The 21,516-nt window shown below is 38.8% G+C and overlaps 2 protein-coding genes across 2 annotated transcripts in view; one reads left to right on the top strand and one right to left on the bottom strand.

Moving 5' to 3' along the window:
• The window catches only part of LOC139122663 (uncharacterized), a 249,372-nt gene that overhangs the window by 6,804 nt on the left and 221,052 nt on the right, over positions 1-21,516 (top strand). The window lies entirely within an intron of this gene.
• LOC139122650 (sphingomyelin synthase-related protein 1-like) lies at positions 7,227-21,497 on the bottom strand. The gene is made up of 6 exons (XM_070688242.1): positions 21,107-21,497; positions 20,718-20,808; positions 15,945-16,560; positions 11,726-11,843; positions 11,268-11,418; positions 7,227-10,766 (listed from the first exon to the last, which is right to left on the bottom strand). The coding sequence occupies exons 3-6, from the start codon at positions 16,334-16,336 to the stop codon at positions 10,462-10,464; spliced, it is 966 nt and encodes a 321-aa protein (XP_070544343.1). The 5' UTR covers positions 16,337-16,560; positions 20,718-20,808; positions 21,107-21,497; the 3' UTR covers positions 7,227-10,461.

The raw sequence follows: 21,516 nt of genomic DNA, 5'->3' as shown, positions 1-21,516 counted from the left end.
CCATCATCACTACCTCTCATCGGATCGTATCTGCCTACATAAGAGACAGTGAATCTTCAGGATTGACGTCATCAGCTTATTTTCTCAAAGCCGTGTGGACATATACACTCTAAAATGAAGGTAAGCGAATCTTAATGGCGACCTAGTCTCGCAGAAAAGATAGTAATCATAAACCTCTGACACGAAAACGTCCTGCTGATGTATAAGACATTTGATAACAACTTTACAAAAGCATCCGAGGAGTAACATCACGTAACTGAGAAGGCCACTGAAGGTTGACGGATTTCGACGGCAAAACATCTAGTAGGCTTCAGAGTACATGCATGCTTAGTGTTCTCTCAGTGAAATGAAAGCTAAATTTCATATTTGACAGGGAGCAACAGACATGATGCTGATTTTAAAAGTACATTGAAGAGGAAAAAATTACATTAATCCTGCTGATGAATCTATAAATTCTCACATGTAGGCCTTGGTCCAACTACAGCAGAGATGTGTGTTTTCCGCTGAAAATCCTCCAGGTGTTTACGTAAAAAGTTCGTTTGCTCTTTACGAAAACATTCAAGAATCACTTCTGTGCGCTAACTTTTGTTACCATTTTTTGAGAAAAAGATGATTTCTCTTTCCGAACGTTACTCAGCCAACGCCTTTTGATTTTGACGTTACTAAATGTAGATCGCGTCGGATCTTTGAAATGATGTGTAATTTTCTTGTTTTCATTGATGTATATACCGTATTTAATTGCATTAGAGAGTAGTTCAGGCAACCGAAAACACACAAATATGTGCGTTTGACCAAGTACCGTGAAATGAAGATCGATAGAAATTGAAGGCAACATACTAAGCAATATTGCCGGGAAAAATCGCTGATTAAAGAAAGTACGGTAATTCATATATCCTGCAGAAAGACAAGCTCTAGACTTTATGATCGACTTGTTACTTCTAAAAATATGAAATAATTTTGTTTCTTGTAATATTCCTTTGAATGATTTTCTTGATTATATTTCGAGTACAAGTATAAATGGATAGTTATACCTCATTTTCCCGTTTTCAAGAGCCAAAAGAGGGCAAAAGAAACGAAATCAATATCAATGATGTAGATAAGAAGTTCGACTGCCTTTCTTTGTGTACTGAAGAAATGGTAGGAGAGAGACGCAATCTTTTAGCATACCAATATAAATCATAACTTTTCAAGTTGTGTAGACTTGGTTATATCTGATTGAGTTGTCATATGAAAATACATAAACTTATTAAATAGTCCTGAAAATGCAGACGGCCACCATCAGCCGTCAAAGCAAGTCGTTTCTGAACTAAGTGAGCATCATGTGCCAAGATGATACATGGTATTGTAATGCAGCAAATCTTGTTTGCTTGTAATCTTTCTTTCGACGCAAATTTCAGTTATGTTAATTATACATTCGCAAGTCGGGACTTTAGTGGGATCATTACTTTCACGCAAACCACAAGTGTAGTCAATGTGCAACGTTTTTGACAGAAAATGTCCTGAATTCGTTTGAACCAGCACGGTTGGAAAATGAATTTCTCCAGTTATTTACACCTGTACGTGATCTAGAATCATTATCGATTATGTCCAGTATTTGTTTACTTACTTCGTCTACCTCGCCCTCAGTTAGGTCTACATGTGGGACTATTTCAGGACATTGTTTTATAGTCACTTCTGTAGAATATTGTGGCAGCTCTGAAGTAAATAAAGTATTTACAGTGAAAATTATCTACGATGGGTTTTAGCAAGACCAGGCCAGGAGTCCCCTTTCTGATAATTCAACATTTAATAAAACAATGTTGAAATACCGTAATTCAAATAATTAATTGAAATAGAGTAATTTAATAATATCCCCTTCCTGATGCTGAAACTTTTAAAATATACTGTCGAAATGGTTCAATGGTGACAATCTAGATCACTAATCATGCTTGACCTAATTTGCCAAGCCACAACTTGAAGGCTGTGCAATGAACATATATCTTAACAGTTTATAATTTCATTTTTATAAACACTAAGATATAAAAAAAAATCAAACACTCCCAACATTCTTCAGCAGTGAGTTGCAAGATAGGCCAGAGTATCACCGCAAGAGAATATAGGTACAGTTTGAAGCCATATGCAGTTTGTGGTCACTACGTTATTGAATGTGTGTATTTGACGACCAGGCAGATGCAAAGCAGTAAATACATGGGTGCGGTTTGGACAGGGTCTCCCCGCCCCGATTCAGAAAATTTTGAAAATCTGGCATTAAAATAACATCCTTTGGTGATACTGACAACACTTATTACAAATCAATTTTTGTATAACTTCTCCCTGTTCGGCTATAATGTTTTGAGTAACCCTTTCCTGTTCATCATTTTTGAGTAAGCCGTATCCCATTCCCGCGATCTTCGTTGACCCTAAATCGGCCTTTAAGTCTCGCCACATGATAAGGTTATCATGCGACTTCATGGTTAAACAGATTCCACGCACAGTCACAGCTAGAGGTTTGACAAGCGAATCAAGATGCGGATGGAAATGACATCCTACAATAAACAGGGCATATGTGCACCTTGGTGGGCCATATATCTGACAACGATATCAACGCCAAAGGTGAGTATTTATACAGAATTTTGCTGTATGCTTGTCTCCCTCCTGAAGCTTCTGTGATCCCAGGCCTATACTCAAACAGCTGTACCTGCAACGGACTATGCCTGTGACCCTTGGTCCATGGGCAGAGTTCTGTGTCCTGCTCTCTGTTATTTGCGATAGTTAGACGTACCAAGCTATAACAACGCACTAGTCCTCCGTAACGCTGTCTGTGACGGAGCTTTACGGTAACATCCAGATATGCCCAGCCATGGTTGCTTGTTCGATACACGGCCAAGGCCTTTGTATGTAAGATGATGCTCACAGCGGCCTTCGACGTATATCCTGTGTATCGAACCATAAGCGACTGTGCACCAAGCGGCCTTGCGACGAACAGCTGTAGCAGGTGTTCCGTGTGTTTTTGTTGGCCCAAGGTAAAAACAGGACAGAAAAACCAACCGGGAGTCAAGCACAACACCCATCTCCTATATCAATGTAAATGGTCAAGTGTCCCGATGAAATCATGAAATTTGCCCATATTTCGACTTTCATTCTCTGATTTCAGGGTGAAAAAATGATTGGCCGAATAATGTCACGGATTGTTGACTAGCCTTGCTAAATATATTGAAGATACTATGATACAACATTATTGAAAATCATTAAGCATTTTTACTTAAGCCAATTCCTAATTTGCATATTTAATGAACTTTGCTAATTAGGGATATATATATAAATTGACTGGACCAAAGTTGTTGAAACTTGCTAAATATATTAAATATACTATGATACAACATTATTGAAAGTCGTTAAGCATTTTTTCTTCAGACAATTCCTAATTTGCATTTTCAATTATCTTTTTCTAATTACGGGTATATACTGGATTTACTTGATCAAAGTTGGCAAACATGCTATGTACATTGATGATTATACCAGGTGAATTCAATATTGAAAGTCATTTCACATTTTCATGTCAGCTAATTTATAATTGGCATATCTAATGAGCTTTCACTGTTTGGCATATATGGCTTGAAGGACTTGGCCAAAGGTAATTACACTTGCTATATTAAGTGGTGATACAATGACTGCAGTTAAAGAAATTTAAAATTTTTATTTCAGCTCATTATATATTTGTATACTTCATGACCTTTTAGAATTAATCGGCGGTGAATAATGTTCATTATGTTGATCATAATACTTTCAATAAAGTTTTAAACATTAGGTGAAGGTTCAAATTACAAATAACTGCAATATATAATGAAACACGTGAGCATTTTCAGTTCATATCTGGTGCATTTAGGTGAACGTGTTCATGATTTCCGTGCAGGTGAGAAAAAGTATTTCAAAATTTTACGGCATAGTTATAAAATTTGCTTTCCAGTTCCCTACCGCTGTTCGTCTACAATATAAGCTTCAGTAACATTACCTCCACAAATTTTTCTCTGCAAATAAACTTGGTCTAGTCCCCTGGGACGTTCTAATGAGTAACGTCTCACTGTATCACACTGTCATAAATTCTTAAACGCAGCATGTTCGAGATTTTTTCATTAAGATTGGAAAGGGTCATTATGTATATCATTTGGAAGAAACGCCGTAAATGGGACAGAGCATTAGGCCTAGTTTGTACGTAGCTCTTTGAGATGTCATAAAGATCATTAAGGTCTGTTGCCTGCGTGTATACTGTCCACTGCAAAACATTTGAGTCCCAGTCCTTGTGTAATCTTTGTATACCGTATAAAGATACATATAGGGTCACATAGAGGGCTTGATTTAAATAAAAATGCCAGTTATGATAACATGAGAATTAGCATAAAATTGTTAAAAAAACCAGAACAACCGGTCAGCTTATCTTGACATTTTGTTTGCTTGCACTTTAAGTAGGTATAATGTAGAAATCCAAAACTTCCGCGCTCAGAAATAAGCCAACAGATTGCTCTGAAATCTGATTTGCAGGTTCTTACTACAGCAGTTGTGTATGTACATGTGTTGAAATCAGGGTGTAATGTACTTCAAATTTCGGGATAGCGAATTGTAATATTTAGAAAAGTAAATTAATGAATATCTGGCAAGTTTGTCCAGGGTCTGGGCAAAAGTCTACACGCTGTGCATGCTTTAATACCTGCGTACCCATAATTTGCACATGTCAATTTAAAAGCGCCTCCTGAAGCGCTTTTTAGGGCTACGTCACGATCCCCGGCGCTCCAAAGAGTTACTGTAGAACACAATTTCCATTAACTTTCAAACTGACCAAGAAGTTAAAACGTTTGAACCAGTTTGTGTCGACAACGACAAATGAAAATATGAAACTGAAACGACCCACATCTGATCAGGCAGAGTAGCCACTTATCCGCAAAATGGGGATCGTGGACCGCCACGAGAAAGTATTTAAAATTGAAAAATTACAATAAACGAAATTCAAGTCTAGTACATTATCAGAGCTTTACCCTAATGTTAACTTTGTCGAATCCTGTTGTGCATTGTTCTATATTACGGCCCAGATCACTGATTATGCGTTTTCTGTCATATATGATTCCCAATAAGATGTTAGTACTTCTAGAGATCCCTTCTACTGTACTGTCCTCTACTGTACATATGAGAATTTAAGATAGAGTGCGGTAACCGTCACTAACATTATTTTTCTTCCTGAAATAGATCAAACTTCAAGCCCACTGTACCTTGGATGATGGCATATGCATGGAGATGTGCTGTAAGACCGCCGTACAACTATCTGTCCTATCGTAGTTTTGAAGATCATCTGGTTTTCAACCGTTCAAGAGTCTATCATATACTCCCAGAATTCCATAAGCGTCTTAAGCCATCAGCTACATTTCAATTCAACCTTGCTTTAGCGAAAGTTGGGAGGACGTCGTATGATAGATTCAATGTAATGCGTGATTGTGCTGACGATACACTCCTTGCTACTAACTATGTGCAAAATGTGTGTGTAAGCAAGTTGACAAGAAGGTCAGCTCAACTACCGGATTGGTTCACTGGACGGTATGCTGCACATGGCAACAACCAGACACCACAGTACATGGATAGACTTGGAGACAAACCGTCGATAATATTCCAACACAAAATTCAACCGCTAAGCAGTGATATCGACGAAAATAATCACTTTACATACACCTCTTATATCAAATATACCCGAAGAGTGTGCCAACAAAGCAGCTGAGAACAACGTTTATCCTTCATTTTCTAATGATCTGACAAGATACAGGATCAAGACCATCGGCATTCTACACATGGCTGAAGCTCTTGAAGATGATGTGATAACCATAGAAACGTGGGAGGATGGGGAGAATCAATGGAAGATAAATTTTGTGATGAAGAAGAATGACAAAGAAGAGATTTGTCACTGTAGTTTTGAGTACTATGATTTTATCAAGTCACATCTCTAGATACTTGAATTTCCTTTGAAATGTGGGATGCTCTCACAATAAATATATGAGACTTCAAAGTTTATCTTATTTAGAATTGTTAGGATTTTGCCACATAAAGACTTTTGATTTGTCACTGTCCTGCGGAATCGAACTACAATAAATACCAGTATACCTGACAACCATTTGAACGCGAAAGGATGGTATCAACCCGGTTGATACCATCCTTTCGCGTTCAAATATCAACCTCTCGGAATACATATGAATACGAGGTGGTATGGTTGCGGGCTATTGTCTTAAGAGGGGCACAGGTGGGAGGGGGCCATCACAAGATTACGCCTGTCGTGACACATGTACATCTGTGAATCTCAGGCAGATCAGTAGCCACAGAAACGTAAGTGAAGGTAAATGCAATGATAGAGAAGAGATATGCCTTTATTATACAGAATACTACTGGCCTGTCACTTGAAGATGTCGCATTCTAGACCAATGAAAATCTGAAATACAATGTATGTTTGTTTGAAATAACAGCACACACTCTACCCGGACTAACTCTTTCCCCGGGCGAGTACATTTAAGGGAGCGTTCAGGCTTTACGGCCGCGGGGGCAAAACAAGGGGTCACTTTAATTTTGGAATCCAAAAAAGGTCATCCTTTTTAGAATCACTTACAGGGGTCACTACAGAATCGAACTGGCGCATGCCATCATGCCACTTACCAAAAATTGTCCCTTGCTCAGTACAGTGCGTAAGTCAATCTGAATCATTAAACTGTAGTGACAGACAGGCTTGCTTAAATGTGCTTCAGGTTCATGTCATGACGATTCAAACAGACAAACAGTCACTGTGAAAAAGCTAAGCCTGTCCTGTTGACCATTTCATTTTTTCAGATTGTATTTTTTTCACATCGCAACTTAATAAATGATTTCTTTTCAATGCAAGGGCGATAATGATATTATGACATTGTCGATCTGCAATGTGTGTTGCTTCAATTGAAAGTATATCTGCATGCTTTAACATACAAAAACTGAAGCAATATTATGGTTTATGTAAACGTAGTTCATGATTTATTTCTAGGTTTTTAGTATTCTGTTCATAGTTGATTAATATTTTCTTGAGGGTCATATTTTTTCGCCTGTGAAAGAGGTCACCATTTTTTGGTCCCGGATGAAGGGGGTCTATCTATTTTGAAAGCCAATGACATGAACTTGCCCCCCCCCCCTCCCGCCGTGAAAACTAACCGGTCCCTAAGTATAATTCTCTATAAAAAGTACATACACCGTTTTGACAGAAAAACATATTTATTAGACGTTTGAAAAACCAAGAAATACGTTCTTGTCCTCATCGGTCGCTCTTAGATCTCGCTACACTTGCAATGGAGGAGTAATTCATAAACTCAGGTAGTTATAGTAATGTATGTTATTGTTTGCTTCCCTGTATTTAATTGTGGTTTCGCCATCTCCATACATAGATTACCACAATGTCTTTGTACTAACTTGCTCCTACCTGGCCATCATCACTACCTCTCATCGGATCGTATCTGCCTACATAAGAGACAGCGAATCTTCAAGATTGACGTCATCAGCCTATTTTCTCAAAGCCGTGTGGACATATACACTCTAAAATGAAGGTATGCTAATCTTAATGGCGACCTAGTCTCTCAGAAAAGATAGTAATCATAAAACTCTGACACGAAAACGTCCTGCTGATGTAAAAGACATTCTATGTGAACTGATAGCAACTTTACAAAAGCATCCGAAGGATAACATAGAAATCACGTGACTGGAAAGGCCACTGAAGGTTGACGGATTTTGACGGCAAAACATCTAGTAGGCTTCGGAGTACATGCTTAGTGTTCTCTCAGTGAAATGAAAGTTAAATTTCATATTTGACAGGAAGCAACAGACATGATGCTGATTTTAAAAGTAAATTGATGAGGAAAAAATTACATTTATCCTACTGATAAGGATGTATCTACAAATTCTCACATGTAGGCCTTGGTCAAACTACAGCAGAGATGTGTGTTTTCCGGTAAAAATCTTCTAGGCATTTATGTAGAAAGTTCGTTTGCTCTTTACGAAAACATTCCAGAATCACTTCTGGGCGCTAATTTTTGTTACCATTTTTTGAAAAAAAAGGTGATTTCTCTTTCCGAACGTTAGTCAGCCAACGCCTTTTGATTTTGACGTTACTAAATTTAGATCGAGTCGGATCATTGAAATGATGTGTAATTTTATTTTTTTTTCATCTAATGTATGTAACCTATTGAATTACATTAAGAGGGTAGTTCAGGCAACCGAAAACAACACAAATATGTGCGTTTGACCAAGTACCGTGAAATGAATGTCGATAATAGTTGAAGGCAAAAAACTAAGCAATATTGCCGGGAAAAATCGCTGATTTACAGAAAGAACATTGTGATTCATATATCCTGAAGAAAGACTAGTAGTAATTCTAGACTTTATGATCGACTCGTTACTTATCAACATATGAAATAATTTTGTTTCTTGTAATATTCCTTTGAAGATTTTTCTTGATTATATTTGGAGTACAAGTACAAACGGGTAATTATACCTTATTTTGACTTTTCAAGAGCTACAAAGAGTGCAAAGGAAACGAAATCAATACCAATGATGTAGTTAATAAGTTCGACCGCCTATCCTTGTGTACTGGAGAAATGGTACGAGAAACACGCAATCTTTTAGCATACCAATATAAATCATAACTTTTCAAGTTGTGTAGACTTGGTTATATCTGATTGAGTTGTCATGTAAAAATACATAAACTTATTAAATAGTCCTGAAAATGCAGACGGCCACCATCAGCCGTCAAAGCAAGTCGTGCCTGAACGGAGTTACAATCTTGTGCCGAGATGATACGTGGTATTTTAATGTAGCAATTCTTGTCTGCTTGCAATCTTTCTTTCGACTTATATTTCAGTTATGTTGATTGTACTTTCGCAAGTCTGGACTTATGGGGGACCACTTCCACGCAAAACCGCCAGTGTAACCAATGTGCAACTTTTTTTACAAAAACAAGTAAATTGAGAACTGATTTGAACGTAAGCACTTAATTGAACCCAAACTAATACAAATTATACTGCTTTACATTTACATCGTTTGAATCTACACTTTGTAAAATGCTATCGTTATAAATCCACAAAAATATCTATATTCCTAAAATCAAAATAACTGTATGAAAGAGTTATGCTCAATATTATTTACTACGAAATAGCACACGGTCATGTCGAAGTGAAAACTAGATTAGACCTCATTTAGAGTCTTCATATCGGTCTGCAAATCAGTGACATCAAAAGAAGTTTTGCTCGCCCTCAAATTCATTTTGACGGTGATTTTGCAATCAAAAGTGTGGAGAGTATTTATAGCACGTTTCATAGCAATAAACTCGAAGCTGTCCCCAAGAGTTGTCCGATTTTTATCCTCATAGTCCAATCTGTGCTGCAGGAAAAATATCAAAATACAAGGTATCTGTTCGGACGAGATGCCTGTCAAGGTGTTCATAGAGAGATATATTTCCATTCTCCATTGACCCTGAGGTACAATCGCATCTTTACGAATCTTCTACGACACACACTGTGCTAATCTAGCCAAACAAAATCTCGACATGAAGAAAACTGCTCCACCATTTTCATACTGTGAAGAATATAAGCCGACACTGAAAAGGAATTACTCGTAGAGCTTAAAAAAGAGTTGACAGTTCGACCACAGTCATTTCTACTGTCTCTGTTAAACAATATTCACTGACAAAAATTGATCCATTTTTATATGAGTTCAAGTAAATGGTAACATCTCAACGTTTTGATGTTGTTTTGGCGGGTAAAGCGTGAACTCAGGACAGCAAAGCCTCTTAATGTAACTAACTGACCCTTCGAGTGCCAAGGTCAGTTTTTGTTGGCTTCATAAAATATCACAGTCACTTTTGTCATATTTTTCCCAAACTTTTGATCAAAAACTGTAGCTAATGAAAAGCGATGTTCAATTGTACCAAAATTATCAAAAACTTATAGAAAAAAGCATAAAAATTGGTAAAATGTTGAACTAAAACTTTGGCGGGAAAAATTAGAGCACCCAAAGGGTTAAGTGTAACAGACTGTAGAGAAAACGCTTCTCTAGCGTCTATGATGTGACCTAGTCTTGAATACAGAAGCCGTTTTGTTGGTTGAATTGTCATAGAGGTACAAGACTCTTCCAACTAATGACATCGCTAGAAACCGTTGTGGCTGGGAAAGTTCGCGACGGCTAGACTCCATGTGATGGTGTCATGGTAACCGCCTCACGGTCTTGAAGGTTCCATGAACATGTAAACAACTGGAGCGATGTCACAATATTTCAAAGGTGCATAAACTCAGCGTTGAATATGCTAGCATTCAGACGGAATGTTTAGTTTAAACTTGACGTGTGGTCCCTCCACGGACCGTGCATGAGCCAACTGCCACACAGTTTCAAAATCTTCGCTTTGGATTCGATTATTCATTTGTCGTTTTGGCGCCATTGAAGTCAGAAGAGTTGTACAATTCTGTGTGGTCGCGGGAATGGCCATTCAAACTCATTGGGGACAAAACCATACGCGTTTGACTCCAAAAAGTGTAACATTGGAAACCACATTTTGGTCCACTTGAAGCGTTTCCGAATGGATCGACTGCTGGCAAAGGAATGGTAGTGGACAAACATACTGTAGGTGATGTAGAAACCAAGAACCACGTCAACTGTGTAATGCCCATGCGAGGCCAGGACACATATCATGCCGGAAAAACATAACACCCACGAAAGTACCTTCAGTGCGTAAAGCTTCTTGGGAGTATCTGAAAAGAGGGATTGATATGGGGCGTTAGAATTTTACACTTGAATTTTGTCATTGCAGTGTAACTGACTTGTTATCAAAATTTGATTAGAAGTCATAAATAATTTGAGAGCTCCTGATGCAAGAGGCATGAAAAGAATTAATCGGAACGGTTTAGTAGTAGGACAGTTTTGCAAACAAATACCCCATTAATTTACTAATTTATTTAAGTTGCCCGAACTAATAAGCTACGCATAATTCCATCTCAAAACATTGAGGCTTGGTTCGTTGCAGCGGCAACCCAATTACCTTATGTAAATTTTAACAGGGCCAAACAATTTTCGTAGTTGGAGGAGTAGTTGAGGATCCCTTTTTGTTGCATTATGTATATATATATATATATATATATATATATATATATATATATATATATATATATATATATATATATATATATATATATATATATATATATATATATATATTATGTGTGTGCGCGCTGTAATTACTTGAATATACTTACATTCTGTAATAAAGAAAGCCATATTTGTCATCATCATGGCATGGCCACTGAAGATATATGCACCACAAAGTCGACCACCGGTCGAGGTAAGACCCAGCTTAACAAAAGTCATGAAGGCTAGCTTCAATCTCTCTTGAACAGTATATTCATGCTGAAAAGAGAAATGACAAAGAAGCGGTCGGCGAAATCTCGAGACGTAGAGCCGTATGAATCTGATTTGTCGGAGTGTTTGTAGTGTGAAGGCTCAATAGAAGCTGCAGAAGGGTCAGTTAATTCACTTTGGTTATACGCTAGTTAATTCACTTTGGTTATACTACGTTAGTGAGTACATAGTAATAATAGCTCTACGTTTGGATGATACTGATCTGAGCCTTTGCTCGGAATGGAGCAACAGTGAACTTGAAGTTGTCATGGCCCGGGGCCAAGTTTGATGCGCAAGAAATTTATTTCATTCTTACCTCATGTGTACATGGAATCCCCTGGCCACACTCTGGCAGTGACGTCACACCGATTGTCACATCTCGCAACAGATAGAGGGTGCCAACCATGCACAGAAATCGCCTTATGATAATCATTCTGTGTGAAAGTGAACAAAAAATTCAATTTAAGTTTCTGTTTGTCTTTAGTTATTACATGCATGTTGAATGACAATACCAACAACATTTACACTATTGTCTTTGACGTTTTCATTTTATATTCATTTCTTAGTGTTCACAATTTGTGTTATTATAACAGCTTTCTGGAATATTTTTCCAACCCGTAACCGAACAATACATCGCTATCGGAAAAGATCCCCACCCTTTGATAGCTGAGATTACGTCGCTAAAAATATAGTACGATGCGAACTAGTGTGACGTCACAAACGTCAAAAACCTGTTCCGCTTTTTCTGCAAAACGTCGAGGTTTACAGTTCGAAATCGGATCGTCGTCCTCTTAATGCTACATGGGAAAAACACAAAAGAATGTCTTCTCTTGGACATGCCCTGTCGAAAAGTCCGATTTGTAAACTCAGATGTATAAAAGTTTCTTATTTTTTATTGTATTTCCAAGGTCTCTGTATACGACCAAATGTACAGCGCAGAACTTAGTTTAAAGTCCAAATTTCCCTACATTTTAATATACTGGTAAAAAATCTTAGGGTCGATAGGTCAGAACTAGGGTAAGTAAGATTTCAGGATCGACGATAATACATTTATTGACACCATAATGATAATATGGCGGCAATATCTTTTGATAGTTTTACTGTTTGTTCGTGACATTCAGCGAAATAGTACAGGTGAGTTTCTTTTGTTGGCCGTCCATTCCTTACGTTTATATACGCGAGATGACGGTGACGATGTCGAAATGACGACGACAAGTGTGAGGCGCAGCGTAATAAGCGCGGACAGCCTGGATACTGCAATTACAGCGAGTGTCAATGGAGGTCAACCAAAATCCGAAAAAAATCATACACATTGGTTGATCGACAACGGGAAGAGACAGAAGCTGATGACATAATGAGTGCATTTTTACGGTACTTTTGTCGGTGCTTGCAAAAAAAAAGCGATAAAATAAAACGATAGATCGTTTATTTCATTCCTTTCGAGCACTTTGACTATAATATCTTAATTAGCATAATTTAAGGAATACATTTATATGCAAACTCCGTGTCGTGTTTTTATTGAGTAGGTGAAGTATGCAGTGATCACGTGAGCTATTGTCAGAGCCTGTAGCTTTGGTAAGATCGAGTAGGACAAATACAAATGGGAACTGACAAAGCCAGAGAAATCAAGTCACATTATTCAATGTCAAATGATTTTGAAATATTATTCTCATAAAATATCATTATTTGACGTGGTGCCGCGTACCCGGAGCACCTAGATTCTACGCTTTGACCTTTATACAGACACATTCGAAAATGCCAGAATTGTTCAGTCGCCCTGACAAAAATATGCGTTACACGAAGGCCGAGAGGCAGTGTGTTCATCTGCGCCGGTGGAAATGGAATTTGATGTCACACCCTCGTGCTGATTACGTAATCCTATTTGCTAGGAGATACAATTGTTGCCCTAGAATATTTTTGAGGTTAAATCACAGGCGACCCAATAAGTTCTGAGTTTTTCACACTGTTTTCTCTATCATTTTCTCTTCTTTCTTCATGCTCTGAATGATCGGAATAAATAAAATAAATGGTTTATATAACCTAACCTAGCCTCTGTGACTCTTTATTTATTTTACACTCCATTACAAGGATATATATCTCTCATACACACATGCTGTAATTAATTAGTCAACACAACTAATTATGCTAATCCGTGGACTTATCAGGGATTTTACGGGTTGGTCAACATCGCGAAAGATAGGAATGGTTACTCCTTTTTCATTAACATCACTATCTTTCCGATGTTGACCAACCTCTGATAAGTCCACGGATTAGCATAATTAGTTGTGTTGACTAATTAATTACAGCATGTGTGTATGAGAGATATACGTCCTTGTAATGGAGTGTAAAATAAATAAAGAGTCACAGAGGCTAGGTTAGGTTATATAAACCACAGTCCCTCTATAGAGGGACTGTGTCTAAACCATTTATTTTATTTATTCCGATCATTCAGAGCATGAAGAAAGAAGAGAAAATGATAGAGAAAACAGTGTGAAAAACTCAGAACTTATTGGGTCGCCTGTGGTTAAATCGGTAAAGGCATGTCGCACGTGATGACGTTGACACAGTATCAAAGCGCAGTATCAATTCGCACGACAAATAGAAGTAAAACATACGCTTTGAGTCATCTTGATCAATTTAATCACAAATTCTGATATTCAGCTGTTATCTACTCAACTGTGATACCAAACAGTTTATATTTATCCGCTACAATATCCTGTTTCTTTTCAAGGAACGAGAATTGCTGATGTCACCCCAACATTTTACCATGAATGATATACACATTGACATGACAGGTTGACGTGATACATGGGCAATATTGGCAGTTCTCCGGCGTTATCATAGTGTAGTTTCTGATAATATTTGAGGCCTAGGCTACGGAAACTAAAGGCTGTGTATCATACGGCTGATAAAAAAGCAACTTTTCAGCTTTTAACTTCAAGTAGAGACTTCGTGATATTCTTGGATATCATTTATTCAACGCGTCACAAGGATCGATATATCTCAGTATACTATAGGTAGTACAAGTACTCGCATTTCAAAGAAAACCGTCCATGTCTGCTCATTTCCCTCTCTAATCCCCTTCATTAATTTGTTCTACCGATCACCGACACGAAATACTTGGTCAGGACGATAAGACCCCCCTCCCCCGTTGGGGACTACGGAGGCAGTTAACAGATATGGAGATTTATTTGAAATACTGTACTGAGATAGCGAGGTTAAAAGAAAAAGGCACACACACGACACGGGTAAGGCCTGTACATGCATTTATTTATAATAGCTCCTAGACGAATAGCGCCTGCAATACCATGTGATGCCACACGCCTCTTATTGTTGCGAGGTCATAGGTCAACTCCAGAAGCGGAGCTCCGCGGGAAAAATGTTGAAAGCCAACTTGCAATTCATTGTCGCCAGCGTTTGACTCTTAATACGTTTTGAGATCTGTGACATCGCCGTTATCATAAGAAATAAAATTAAATGCAAATCTGAGATTGCTCAGTGTTTCAGCGAATATGTTTTCATTTAAAACCATATTCTGCTTTATTATTGAGTCATGCGCCTGTCGTGTCATACTAGTAATGGTCGATCTCAGGTCAAGCAACGTTTGTCCTGTGGGCTAAGCCTCTCCCTTGTAACTCTGGTGCCCCACGGAATACAGTCAAATTGTTCCCTCTATAACACCATGGACGTAAAAAGACGTGCCCCAACCATTTGAACCGTAAACAAGGTCAACAGAACACTCTACTGGAACGTGACACATTTTATGGCTCCCAAGATACTGAATATTAAATATTTCGACCTTTATACAGAAAATAAACACTGTCTTTGATATGTTCAGACTTATCTATCAGCAAAAGTAGTAATGGTGGAATTCAGCCTTGACAGTTAATTTCACATCATTTGCGAATTCATCCTCCCTCCCTGACTGTGCGTTAGGTGACGCGTGACGCTTGTTTGTAAGTGAAAGAGAGGCGGGGGTAATTAAATCGTAACATGGCGAAACACAGAAAACCCAGGAGCGCCGTTTGAACTGCTTCCTTTGCAGGCCTACGAAGATAATTTATTACTTGTAACATCTTTAATGTGGACGGACTGTGATATTATAGTGTTTTGAAAGGGACGGCAAATATGGGACCAACCACATGAGTGTCTTACGTCACAGGTTAGCCCCTGGTCAATATTTACCTATCACTATGACAAACAAAAAGTGTTGCCATGCTTACGTAATCAAAGTGGTGGCGGTGTGATGACTCATGTTTCAACGTTGAGTTTACAATGAACCATGAACCTATCACAGCCCCCTTTGCTTTTGATTACAAAGAACACCAGCAACTCCATGTTTACTAGTAGGCCTAAAGCAAACGGTCGTAGCATTTGCGCTGATTACATGAGATAATGTTGCGGTGAAAAACATACTGTAAGATGTACAACTTGACGTCACATAACAATTGACTGGGAAGCCATTGGAAAAATTCCCACTCAATGACCATTTACACAGTCATCCACAGTGAGTTTACATCCATGGTTATCCTTACCTGTGTTTGTGTAAAACAGAAACAATAACGAGGGTTGCGCCAAGAATAACCAAAATCACTTCTGAGGCCGTTCCGGCCAGCGGACTCAGCGGAACGTTGTCCAGAATGATATCAGGCAGTGGCGGGTATTTCTCGGGGTCTGGTAAACGGTCATGGACGATGGATTCAATGAAAGTGGTTACGAATACGGCAAAAAGAAAGTAAATAAAGCTGGCAAAGGTTTTCCACGGCTCTGTTTCAAATCCAGGTCGGCTTGCTGCCGTAGATCCATCCATATGAACGCTATAATCATCCTTGGAAAACGTACTCTCGTTGTCTTCTGATTCCATCGTTATCAGAGAAACAGTTTCCTCCTTACGCGGCCGACCTTCAGAGTTACAACTGTTGGTCATGTTCAACTCTGAAGAGAGACTTCGCCCGAGATTAGCTTGGTACTTCACTTCCGTATGAGTTAATGGTTTCTTTGCAGACGGCCGCCTCTCGGCTTTGCTCCGTATATGGGGTTCCTCGCTGCCCGTATTGCCTGCAAATGCTTCGTTCGGCTAGTTGACTGTGAGCTGTCTGGTCAACCGACACTTCAAACTACGCCCTTTTGATTACGTCACAACCGCTTGACCTGTGAAAGATTCAACAATGACCGTTTAATTTGTATTCTTTCTCGTCCACTGATTTCAAGCACACTTCCAAAGATACCGTGGTCAGTGAAGCTCCTCCATGCAAATATAACGTTTTTCGGGCGCTACTCTTATGCAAATGAGCGATGAACAATACCCGATCCTTTCAGTTGAGAATCTGTAATCGATCTAAAGAAACGTGCATGAATCATGGTTGCGTCTTTTCAAACGTATTGCAAATAAAGAAAAGCACCCTTTTTCTCAGTGACAATTGAAGAAAAACTGTCATTGGGAAACACCCAGCATATTGTCCAGTCCAAACTATTCGGCCTTCATTCGCACTCTCTCATGAGCAACAAAAATAGTGACCTTGTATTCGTATCTTTTACTGGTCCAGGAACTGTAATTTTGGCCATAGCTCGTTGTTTCTTACTATAAATGAATAAATACACACATCGACCAAGATGTTTAGAATTTCCTATACAAATTACTTACAGAACCTCATCACTCTGTCAAAGCCAAACATGTTACTGCAGCGAAAAATTTACGATTTTCAGGTGATTGAATTGCCTTATAGCGTCGCATATGTTTTTTTTGTTTTTTTTTTTTTTTTTCTGGAAGGTTTCAAGGAGTCCCTGTCGTGAATCAGCAATTAGCGGAAAGTCAGAAACATGTCATGAAGCGCAGCGATGGCATCTGCCGTTGTTTCAAATACAATTCCTTTTAAATAATATTCAAATTCATTGAAAGCCGCTGTATGCCAGTTAGAGTCGCCTTATTTGTAGTCGACGAGTATAGCGTAAGCCTGCAGCCTGTTCAAAATCTTCAGTTTCTTTAGTGCATTGGGGGACAGTGATGTGAGGCAAACCTCACAGGGTTTACTGAAATAAAAGAAAATCTCTGCTGAAATACACGAGGGTCTGGTAACACGTTTATATGGAAGACAGCATGTCGACAGTTCTAACACAAAGATATTCCGTCATTCTATATGTCGAATCCATCTATAATATATTGTAATTTAAATGCGATGACGTAACACTTTGTTTGATAAATATATAAAACATCGTTTTCATTGTGCAAAATATATAAGCTATTGACGTCCCGCTGCTGAAAACAACGCCCTGTCTCGGTGTAAAGTTAATTCTTGTTGCGATGACTACGATTTAAATGGACAAATACCTGTGATCGAGATCAGTATATGCACAAAAGTAGCTGTTAATAGGACCGCATGCCTCCACTCCATGGGAGGCAGCATTACGGGGATGGTTAGAGGTGGGGTCATCTCGAGATCTGCCCTCTGCCCAAGGTATGACCCCCATCTCAAACGACGGCCCGCCATGAGCAGCGCCAACCTCAGGTTTCGCACCACAGTTGCCTGTTTTCGAAAATTCCGCTCTGCGCCTACGCGCCCAATAGATATATGTGTGTATATACGCATGAGAAGAACAGGCGTACACACACACAGACACACACACACACACACACACACACACACACACACACACACACACACACACACACACGTCCTTGGGGCATGTAGATACAGAGCGGAATTTTAGAAAACAGGCAACTGTGGTTGGCGCTCATGGCAAGTGCACGAAAGGTTCATTCAGGTACTAACGCTATATGACTCACTGTACTGTGATTACGGAGGGAAGGGGTTGAAACACGGGTCATTATTTTAGTACTAAGGTTATTATTTCGACTGTTAATAACAACAAATAGAGCTGAATTCTGTAAATGTTGACAGAGAGATAGCTAACATTTACAACATTATATCTGTGGCCAGGCCTGTTCAGTCAGAATCGTGATTAATAGCACTCGCCCATGTACAACCCAGCTACTGGTCTAAAGCCCAGACAAAATAGTTACAGCATATGCTGATATGTGGTGCAAGTAAACTTACAGGGACAAACTCGGCCACTTTTCATGAATTTTGTTTGATGCAAGATACTACTTATATTGTTTGACATGTTGAAATATACTGAATGAATGGGTGAATATATTCGACCCCGGTTTTAGACACGATCAGTGAAAGAGTCGTGAAAATGAACTTAATGGTCAGGACCATTAATTCATTCTAGCGATGGTTTCATGTGTCGTGTGTAAAACCGGGGTCGAATATATGCATGGTTACCCATTCATTCAGTATCTTTCAACATGTCAAACAATATAAGTAGTATCTTGTATCATACAAAATTCATGACAAATGGCCGACTTTGTCCCCTTAGTAATATATATTATAGCCAAAACATGGGACTATGTGCCCGAGGGCAGGTGATCATTTGCCCGACGTAAGGAGGGCAAATGGTCTCCTGCCCCGAGGGTACATAGTCCCTTGTTTGGGCTATAATATTTTTATTACATGCCTCTCTTACTCAGTTTGCACCAAAATATTTACGTTTATTGGCAAATTATAGTCAAATGCTTTATTTTCATTTTAGACGGAAAACGGTTAAAAATAGAACCACTTTTATCATCGAATGGCGCATTGATATATTTAAACTACTGTTATGCGGTTTATCAATATTTTTATGCGAAATTTTCCAAAAACCGGATTTTCTGAGCAAAACATGAAATTCAAGACTTTTACATCCAAAGGTTTTCAAGTTGAAAATAGTTCCGGTTCACTTTCAGTCCAGTGATGACTATGCGGCCCGCGACGTCATCGGCGAGTTACCATTGAATCCTATGGAGCGCGCGACGTTCGATATACGAGGCATGTAATAATAGGTACAATGTATAAGGTACGGGCGACTGTGTAACCAGTGTACCTATGTCCACTTTGGGCATAATGAAACTTTAATCATCATTTTCCATTTCAATGCAACAGTCTTCGTATATCGATATAAAAAATAAACCTAATTGAAATAAATTGACAAACAAATAGTTAGCTCTGCAACATAAAAATGCCTTGAACGGAAATACCATTATCTCGGGAAGATTTAATTGTATTTTATTAAATTTAAGTACAACATATAGGCATTGTATTTTAAAATTTTGAACTTTTCTAAATTTATTTGTTATTTCGAACCATCAATAATCCATTCAAAGACAAGTCGTCGTGTCGTGTTGTAGCCAACCCCTAAATGGGACTTTAATTAGGTTTTTATGACCTTACCTTTCGTCTCTGTCTTTTATGTATGTCTATGTTTTCAGTATGTATGCATGCATATACATGTGTAGATGAATGGTTGGGGCGAACGTATCTATGCATGTATTTATCTATAATTTATTTATCTGTATTATCTAACCGTATCTATCTGATTTGAAAATTACCACCATTTTAGCTTCAAATCAAATACTGGCCGTTCGTTTATGCGAACTTCAATGTTTTTAATCATAGAATACGTTGGGGAGATTCGTCACATTCAACTGAGTCCGCGAGGGACTATCTGGGCGATGAAACATAAGATACTGTCTTTTTAGGTCAGCGTTGCCTTCAGTGGGATTTATAGCACCACTCAAGAATAACGAATGTGAACTTCCTATACAGTGCGACGCATGCAGAACTCGCTGCATTTATAAAACGCTCTGTTCTGACTGTTACGACCCAGGCGGTTAGGCTATAGCTACATGCCTTGGACAAGCTTTAGGTGACGATACACCTTTACTAAAATAAATCAAATTTACAAATACTTGACTCCTTGATTTCGTTACAATGCTTTTAACTGTTTGCTGTTTGTGATTTGTACTGCAGCATTAATGGCCCGGTAAAGTTTGAACTGACCCATTAAAAATGATCTCAAATACATGTGACTATCGGGTGACTCTGAACTCAATGTCCTAGTCGGACTGTGCACATTGAGCGTTCTAGAGCTGATAAAGTTTCTTGAACTTTTCGATGATAATACTACAGCCGTCATATACTATGTAGAGCATGGTAGCCTTGCGTGTGTCAATCTCTTCGGCAGCAGTGTACGCAATTAAAATGTGCTAATCATTGATCACGATGCCTCGAGTTTTCAACGATGTTACATGCCATTCTGTCAAAAGTCACAAGCTGTTCTGGTGTATTGACCGAACATCATGGACACGATTTCAAGTTTTGAGGCATAACACTGATAACAGCTTCTCCCGCCGTATGACGTATTCTGTATCAGCGCGAGGTCAGTCAGGAAGGTGCAGTTTTGTTTAGTCATGTTCCGTGTGAACTTACCTCCTTTACCAGCGCTGTTGATATGTTATCGCATTGCTTAGTTACAAGACTGATGACCCCCACTGCACTGTCCTTTGTACGGGTGCGACAACTGCAAATCAAAATACACGACACATTTGAAGTCTTTGAAAATTCCAATTCTGAATCTTTCGAAGAATAAATAGGAACACGTATTTAAATTGGTTCAAACTTCCATGTAATTCAAAATTGATGAACTTATATGGCGAACATTTCCGGTAAAGTGAGTCACATCGATCGCCACATCTGAACAATTCCGCACATCAGTTCAATGCTATGTTGGATCTATCGATGTGATGGATAATATTTGACGGTCGAAGAAAAATGCCCAGTGTCACTGTAATTTCAAAGCAAACAAATCGATCACTTACATTGGATGGTCCTTTTTATTGGCCAACAGCAACGGTCAGCATGTCAAAATATTGAAGCAACGCTAGCGTCCCACCCACAGCCATGGTTCCTTCATGTGTGACATGGATGGTATGTAGTCATATCTGATACGTGTGTGACGTAGGCAACGAAGAGGATGCGATCGCCGGGCGGCGTCTGAACAGACTTCGTGTAATAGGCAGCTATGTTGTAAATGATATGCCCGATTCGAAAGTTGCTACAGAGGGGGCGACGTTTTGAGTATAGTGTGACGTAAAATAATACGACAGAGACGGAAATCGACAGAACTTCACGTTACGTTGTGAGAAGTTCGTCTCTGTCGCTATAAAACGCTGTCGTCATCATGACATACACAGAGGATCTCTATCCACTTCTGTACCAGGACGACCTT

Source organism: Ptychodera flava, chromosome 22, assembly GCF_041260155.1.
Source record: "Ptychodera flava strain L36383 chromosome 22, AS_Pfla_20210202, whole genome shotgun sequence".
Lineage (NCBI taxonomy): Eukaryota > Metazoa > Hemichordata > Enteropneusta > Ptychoderidae > Ptychodera > Ptychodera flava.
This window is presented reverse-complemented; position numbering and strand designations above follow the sequence as displayed.

What these genes read in the sequence shown, in the direction of transcription:
- LOC139122650 (XM_070688242.1), bottom strand. Translation starts at nt 16,336, where the DNA reads ATGACCAACAGTTGTAACTCTGAAGGTCGGCCGCGTAAGGAGGAAACT. An exon ending in GGATTCCATGTACACATGAG is followed by an intron (nt 11,419 to 11,725) that starts GTAAGAATGAAA and finishes TTCTCTTTTCAG; the next exon opens with CATGAATATACTGTTCAAGA. An exon ending in GGCTTTCTTTATTACAGAAT is followed by an intron (nt 10,767 to 11,267) that starts GTAAGTATATTC and finishes CCCTCTTTTCAG; the next exon opens with ATACTCCCAAGAAGCTTTAC.